The sequence below is a fragment of the Schistosoma mansoni genome, assembly GCF_000237925.1.
Source record: "Schistosoma mansoni, WGS project CABG00000000 data, supercontig 0223, strain Puerto Rico, whole genome shotgun sequence".
Classification (NCBI taxonomy): Eukaryota; Metazoa; Platyhelminthes; class Trematoda; order Strigeidida; family Schistosomatidae; genus Schistosoma; species Schistosoma mansoni.
In genome coordinates this window covers 317,601-326,242 of record NW_017386089.1, presented here as the reverse complement: position 1 = coordinate 326,242, position 8,642 = coordinate 317,601, and the positions used below count along the sequence as shown (strand labels likewise).

At 32.1% G+C, this 8,642-nt stretch overlaps 1 protein-coding gene across 1 annotated transcript; it reads left to right on the top strand.

The window, feature by feature from the left end:
* Positions 1-361: 361 nt before the first annotated feature.
* Positions 362-4,747, top strand: Smp_205110 (unnamed protein product; the record flags this gene model as incomplete). Its single annotated transcript, XM_018792043.1, has 2 exons — positions 362-571; positions 4,481-4,747. 2 exons carry the CDS (start codon positions 362-364, stop codon positions 4,745-4,747), a joined length of 477 nt encoding a protein of 158 aa, XP_018647283.1.
* Between the last annotated feature and the right edge of the window lie 3,895 nt (positions 4,748-8,642).

The window sequence follows — 8,642 nt, the reverse complement described above, 5'->3', positions numbered from 1 at the left end:
TATAATTGTTATTTTTCATTTTATGGTATGATGCGGTCTGGTTGCTTGTACATAAACCAAGTATGTCTGAAATACATGATTTATACAGTGGAGGCTGAGATTGTGTTCTGAACTCAAACGGACAGGGCTAGGAGACAAGAGCCAATAAGGACTCAGAATTAAATCTCGGCTGCTCGTACTTATTAACGCGTCATTGATTTGGCATAGTGCCAAGGTTGTATAAGTCGGTGTTCTGATTGGCGATATAATCACGCAATAATTGACAAATATTAAATGTTGATTCTAAATATTGTCATTTGGACAAAGTTTATGTAATCAGTAAGTGGAAAAAAACAAAACGAAACAAATACTGTCATATTGAATGTCTAAACTAATCATCTTCATATTCTATATTTTATTTTTATACTTTTGTAGCTATGCTCATTTTTACAGTGAAAATGGAACTAACTATCGAGATTTGATAAAAGCTTATGGTATAAGATTTGTTATTCATGTTAGTGGTGAGGCTGGTAAATTTCATCTTCTTCCATTGACAATGAATATTGGTTCAGGTTTAGCTTTACTCGGTTTGGTAAGTAGTTTTAAATAATGAAACGTACATAATATTTTATGAGCTTTGATAACTAGGGGTTTATATTTTTAAAAATGATATCAATGTTAAATAGCTTGTAAAAAGCTTTTGTGGCTTCAACATCGCTTATCGTTACACGTGTTAAGGTCATCAATTGTGATTTCTCCCTATGCCTTGGTCAATATTTCTTTTATGGTTCACTTCTAGGCTTAATCAATTACATGTCTAATCTTTACTATCAGCATTGAACAGACCCAAGCTGAGCTCCTACTGGTCCGTTATGATCTCGTCCTTCTCTATTCTTTACCCTGAATCCAAAAGTCAGCAGTCAGTATCTAATGGACTCAACTCAATCATGACTCAAACAAATCACACAAAACAAGTTGAAGTATATAAAAAATCAAGTTAATTTCATAACAAAGCTATAAACGGAAAACAATAGAGTTATAGATTCACTTAGTATTATAGTTGAAAGCGTGAGTCAATTGAAGCTAGACCACCATGGAAAACCTGGAAACACTGGACGGCCGTTTCGTCCTATTATGGGACTCCTCAGCAGTGCGCATGCACGAACCCACTCTCGCGAGCGAGATTCGAACCCAGGACCTACCAGACTCATGCTTTCAACTACAATAAAATACTAAATCTCCACAAAACCCCTCCTATGATTAATATAATCATATGCTCACTAGTGACTTCGAGAAGTATATCTAGGAGCTCTAGTGAGAAGCAGTGACCAGTGGAGTGCAAACCACGTCTGTCGTGAGATAGAAACTCACTGAAGACAATTGGTGAATGGTTGCTCAACGTCGTGGATCAGTTGAAGTTAGACATTAACACCGTTGGATGCCAGCTCAGTGGTCTATCGGTTAAGGGCTTCGGCTCGAGACTGGTAGGTCCTGGGTTCGAATCTCGCTCGCGAGAGTGGGTTCGTGGATGCGCACTGCTGAGGAGTCCCATAATAGGACGAAACGGCCGTCCAGTGTTTCCAGGTTTTCCATGGTGCTCTAGGGGTTTCATATACAGATAACCTCATCTATTTACATTTGGCTATTTATATAATTACTCTCTCTAGATAAGTCTGAAGTTCATCATCATGCTTACGAAATATTTGATTGATTGTTGACAAAAATTTAAGTATTTAATTAAAAAATAAAAATATAAATACAATAATTTCAAGTAGGATAGTTCCAGAAGTTCATCTTCCCCAAAACTCATCCTGTTATAACAAAAAAATAATTTAAACAAAGTGTAAATGCAAATAACCTGAGCGATTGAAACTTAAATAATTACAACGTTTCATCCAGCAAACGTGTCTGAGTTTATTCAGGGTAATCTTTTTTCTACTGAATACTATTGTAGTGAACAAGAAGATAAGTGGGACAATCGAATGTATTTAAGCACAAATTACAGACTATAACCACACAGTAAACAATTAATAACAGTCAACTGTCTCAATCTTAAGTGTTACTTCTGCATATATCAGTCCGTTTTCTCTGATTTCATTCTTCATGCATTATCATACCGATCGCGCTTCATTCCTGTTCTTCCCTTATCGATCTTCTGCCAAAATACATTCTATGTCTGACTATCATCATATACTACTTATGTGGATATAAGTAGACCACACCACACTATTACTATCATTATTTCTCATTCACAAACCTAATTTATCCAATCATATAATCAAATTAGAACTTAAATTAAGTATTATTCAAGTATAAACACATTACATTGTTTCGTATGAATGAAAAGGAATCTGAACAAATAAATCAGGATATATTTTACTCGTAATAAACTTTCACACGTAGTTAATTTTTTAACAATATATTTAATCGCTTTGATAAATTTGGATAACCCAATAAGAAAACGGTTATCAAACTAATGGGACAAATTAGAAGGTAAAAGGGAAAACAAAGCTAATAAAATAACAAAGTACCCAGAAACAATATGCAAACATACATCGGCTTATAAATCAGTATTACCGGGGTTGGGTAAAGGTAAGAACAAATTGTTTTTGAATAAATCAAAGAGATTTCAGTTTTCATATAGCCGAGACTTTCATAAACCACCCATGAACACATTAATAAAACACAATAAAAGCTTATTTAATATTAGCCTTATAACCGGTCTCAACTAAATGTTTCACAGTGGGGGAAAATGTTTGTCCATCCCAGTGATCGTATTTGACTAGTGGAATTCATTTGTCTTTGTATTCTCAACAATCAATTCGATAGAGAATCAATATATACGTATGATGATGATGAACAAGAAGTCATATTTGTGTTGGTAGTGAGATTGATCACCTTAGATCTACATGTTGTTTACAAAAATACCGAATTCTTCTACTAGAATATTAAAAATAATTGCCGGGAGGTGATTTGTGCAACCTTGACGAATTCAAATTGTTTTATTATTTCATAATATTCTTGTTTAAAACAAATGTTGTTTACAGTTTTAAATTTAAATGTATTCACCGTATAATATGTTTCTTTTTAAATATATAATATATACATTTGGAAGATTTGTTGAAAGGGTTAATGTTATAATCATTGAAAAAAGAAACAGTGGTATTTAAAACAAGAAAATTACTAAGGTCTTACACAATACTATAAAGAAAGAAGCCCAAAACTAATGTCAGATGAAATTAATTTCACCCATCCAAAAAGCACAACCCTGTAGTTCATCTAAATCCACTGATTTACTGACATTAAATAATTAGTTACTAGGTATTATATATATAACAAATATAAGGGAAATACAAAAGTAGATATTTACACAAAACTACTACTACAAAAACGTATACTGTATGTCATTTTGTATACAAATTAGACTAAATTAATGCAAAAGAACCCTATACCAAAAGATTGTCATAAATTAAGGGAATAATACTGGATAGAAAATACACAAACATTGAGATAAAGTGTAACTTTGTACATGTTTATCTCCATTTAACATTTTGGTTAATAACTCAAAATTTTGCCATATCACTAACAGTATTCATTGACTGCATACAATATGAAATACATAGAAATGTATTAAGAAAAATTAACATTTAAATTCACTTAGTATTGTTTGTTTGAATCTTCCCATTAATGTTTAGGACTTCAACTGGTCAGTCTCTAATTGGCATATGTGCACACTGTGCGTATTGCCTCGATATAGCCTTAATTCACAAGCAATATAAGCAAAGATGGATAGTGTCTAGCAGTGAAATCCAGGACGCACATTTCGTTCTATTTGGGACTCGTCAGCCAGATGTGCCTGCATTAATTACCATTTGTTGTTACTAACTCTTTGTTCAAATTAGTTTTAAAATTATTCAATAAAAATATCTTCAATGTTCATATAGTGCACATGACAAAGTACAGATATATCTCTGTACTGTATAATTGTACCAAAAGAAAGAAAGATGATACCAAAGCATTGTTCTCGTATTTTCTGTAGAATCTAGATTTCTTTAAGATTAGATTATGAATTAACTGAAATATAATCAGAAGGGGGTTTTGTGGAGATTTTTAGTAATTTTATATAGTTGAGGTCATGAGTCAATTGAAGCTAGACCACCATGGAAAACCTGGAAGTACTGGACGGCCGTTTCGTTCTATTGTGGGACTCCTCCTCGAATCTCGTTAGGCGGGATCGTGGATGAGCACTGCTGAGGAGTCTCACAATGGGACGAAACGGCCTTCCAGTGCTTTCAGGTTTTCCATAGTTGCCTAGCTTTAATTGACTAATGATCACAACTATTAAAATAACATATTTAATTGTTTATTGCTACTGTTCACTTGGAAATTTATATATAATTATTATTGTCTATTAACTTGATTGAAGTTAGTCCAGTCCCTATATCTTACAATCTCTATTACATATAAGCATTATATTATATAAAAATATATTACATTTTAGGCGCCAACTGTTTGTGACATAATCGCATTAAATCTTTTACGATCAAGAGATATTTATCAACGTGCAAAATTTGAAACAATTGCCGAAGAACAAGCTCATTTATCTAGTCGTCGTGCTGATAAAGCACAACGTAAAAAATATGGTTTATCTAAACGTAATACAGAAACAATAAATGAGAATTCAGATGAAAATGGTAAAATTATACAATGGAAAGATGATCAAGAATTTACAGTAAGTGATACACAAACTATACATTCATCAACATAAACATTTGAATAATTGTAAATTCAAATCAAGCGGTGTTTTTTTCTCTTTTGCTTTTTTCTCTAAATTAAAAGAGATAGAATCGTTTCCTTCAATCTTCACTAATATCTTTTTATTATTATTTATTCGTACATATATGATGGTAGTTGCATTATATCTTAGCTTCTTTTAATATCGGTTATGCATTTCTTTTTTATGTTGCAATGTTATACATGACAATCGTCTATGTGTTACCATGTACATTATTATCTGTTTACAAATCATTACTAGCATCGAATACAAGGATTAATATACATTAGAAAGTATATCTATATATATGGTTATAATACTTATAAATCTGTTAAAAATGTTCACAAACTCTTACTATTATTACCATTTGTCTGCTTTAAATGTTATTCCTTTATTCTCTATTTTGTATTCAACCAATTTCTATTCGGTTATCTGTTGTTGTTTTTTTATTTATAATTTCATTCCTGTTACGAATTGTTTATTGAGAATGAACAAGGAAAAAAAAACTGCATTTTTCTCGCCCCCCCCTTCCCCCTAAAAATAAACGAAAAAGAAAATAGATCAGTTGTATCCGAATATGAAAAAAAATGTTCAAATATCAATTGTTTACCATCTTAAAAAATTAATATCCATTTAGCGCTTGGAAACAAAAAAAAACTTTTTTGAGAAACATTTTTCTTCTTAGATGAAAAAAACTAATAATCAATAAATTGGAACTAATCATAACATCTAAGTATTTATTTTAAATTTTTACTACGTTTACTATGATGTAACTTTATTCTATTTATTTGGTGAAAGAATATAATTTGTGATGTTGTTTATTTTTCTCTTTTAATTCTTTAGTCTTTTTTATGATAAAATTATTTTACAAACATTATTGATGATAATCTTAATGTATTATGCATTTGTCAAAAGTATACATCTATGAATTATTATAAGTATATATATACTTATTTTTTCATGGTCTTAATCATGAAGTAATCTTAGCTAGAACACCATTGAAGCTTTGGATGGATGTTTCATCCTCGTATAAGACTCTTAAACAGTGGACATCCAGCAATCTACCATGGAGAATGGAACCAAGAACCTTTGGTTTCGCATCCAAATGCTTGACCTCTAAAACACTGAGCTGATATAAGACGGTATAAATGTCAAGCATCAACCAACTCATGATATTGCACAACCTTCATCTATTGTCTAAAGTAAATAACAGTATCACATTAGACGTGGTTTAACTCTATTGGTCACGGCTTCGCACTAGATTTCCTGGAGTTGCATCTTGGAGCTAGTGAGCACATGATGACTTCTAGTATTTATGTCTATGTTACATGCTTTGTATATATAATTCCTATTCGAAAAAAGAGAACATTTTTTTTATTTATGTTAATCAGTAGCTGGGGCATATTTGCATATCCCAGTCCAAATTGATAGGTGATAACTTCTCTGGATGGAACAGTAAGTAAAATTGCTATAAATCCAGTGGAATTATCAGCTGTAACATAAACGTATGTATTCCTTGCTAAAGAGTACCAGATAGCACAAATTTAACTTCATGATTTCTGATCGACTGATATCAATCGTTTAACATGGATTTCCCTTCATGAAACATTTTCCTGATTAAAAAAGCACTACTTTCAGAACATAGGATCGGCAAAGCAAGAACAGCTTATTTACAACTGAAGAACATCTGGAACTCAAAACAATTGTCAACCAACATCAAAGTTAGAATTTTCAATACAAATGTCAAGACAGCTCTACTGTATGGGGCGGAAACTTGAAGAACTACGGAAGTCATCATACAGAAGATACTAGTGTTTATTAACAGTTGTCTACACAAAATACTTCGGATCCGATGGCCAGACACTATCAGCAACAAGTTACTGTGGTAGAGAACAAACCAGATTATATTCAGTGGAGGAAGAAACTAGGAAGAAGCGCTGGAAGTGGATAGGACACACTTTGAGGAAATCACCCAACTGCGTCACAAGGCAAGCCCTCACATGGAATCCTGAAGGCCAAAGGAGAAGAGGAATGCCAAAGAACACATTACGTCGAGACAGACATGAGAAGAATGAACAAACTATGGATAGAACTAGAAAGGAAGGCCCATGACAGAGTGAGTTGGAGAATGCTTGTCTGCGGCCTAAGCTCGATTGGGCTTAACAGGCGTAAGCAAGTACGTAAGTAACTTTCAGAACATATGGATGCTTTACATTGAAGAAAAAGAGCGAAATTTCATGAATCTTTAAGAAACTATTTTATCCTCACTGAATACAATTATTTAAAATTGTATGTAGGTAACTTCTGCAGAAATATGATTACATAACACTTTTAATATAAAATTGGCACTGAATGTCATCAGACAATGTAAAACACAAATGAACTGAGAACAGACAGTGAATGTGATTGAAATATATTACATGCAACATATCAGTGATTGATACAATTAAAATTTATTCTTTTGTAATATTAGTCTGTGTATTGATTCACTTCTAACTAATCAGGTGTAGTAAACGCATAGAAAAGACATCAGAGATTCTTCACTAGTTGCGGAAAATTTTCATAGCTCTTCTTAAAAATCATATATTAACGTTCATGAGAATTATTATCCCAATAAACTCCTAATAGTGTATAACGTTTAGAGGGCGATGCGAAGTCTCTGCAACATTTTTTTTCAGTATAACACAAGTTAAACTATTAACATGCACCCGATGTGAGAGATGAATTAAATGAATTAATTGACTAGAATAAATTAATAAGATTTAGTAAGCACGTACAAATAACAGGATGTGAGTTAGTCATCAAGCACGTTAAAAGACTTACACTTAAGCGAATGAAAGAAATATATGCGTGGGCTGTAACATGTAACTACCCGTTTATGAGTGAATGCGAACACATTTGTGTGCAAATAAATAATCTTAAAAACATCTGAATTTATTATTCATATCCGCCCCCGCAACGATGAAAAGTTTTCACCCCTTTCCACTTTTGCATCCCTCATACTGATCGTTCAATAATATTAATAATTTTAAAAGTTTCGATAATGTAATGAGAAGACGAAGATTACCAGAACTATGTGATATATTAGCGCAATACATTTCGAACAATCTGATCACAAATATACTTGTTAAGAACATTTATAATTAAAAGTGGTTTAATTGGTTAACTTACATTTAACGGACTGTGGTTTATTCTGTACCTCTAATGATAAATTTTGAAGGTGTGATCATAAACATTAAATAAATGGGCTCAGACTACAATTTATGAACGAACCAATGAAATCAAGGAAAACAAGTCATGAATTTTGGCACGACATTCATTCATCTACATGGTTAAATAGCGTATTGGTACTTTAGCTGATGTCAATTCGTGATGAAAACTCTAGATGTAATTCCTAACCCTAACTTCCAACTCTAAATTGTAACCCTCAGTCCTTATACGAATTATAACCCTGTTCTGACGGTAGTAAGTTGGTGAGTCTTCTCAAGGTCACTAGAGTCACTCAGCGGTTTCCATAAATTATAGTCTCACCGCACTTTGGGATTTATTTAAGTTTTATCGAAATACATGCTCAATTTGTCCAGTTGTACACATTTTTTCGCTAAAATTTAATTAATTACAAACCATTACGTTGTGAGATCTGATTAGTTAAATTCTATGAGGTACATGAAGCTTTTGAAATTTTTTCTAAAATTTTTAATAATTTTTAAGATTTTGAAATCGATTGTTTTTTCCAAAAAGTTCCACCAGTTGTTTCACTAGTGTTTATTAATATCTTTTCTTGATCTCCATTCATCATTATTTAATGAATTGAAGTCACAGTCTTATTGTGATAACTTTATTCTAACCAAAGTAAACACAAAGTTTGTGTGAATATTCTAATTGTACT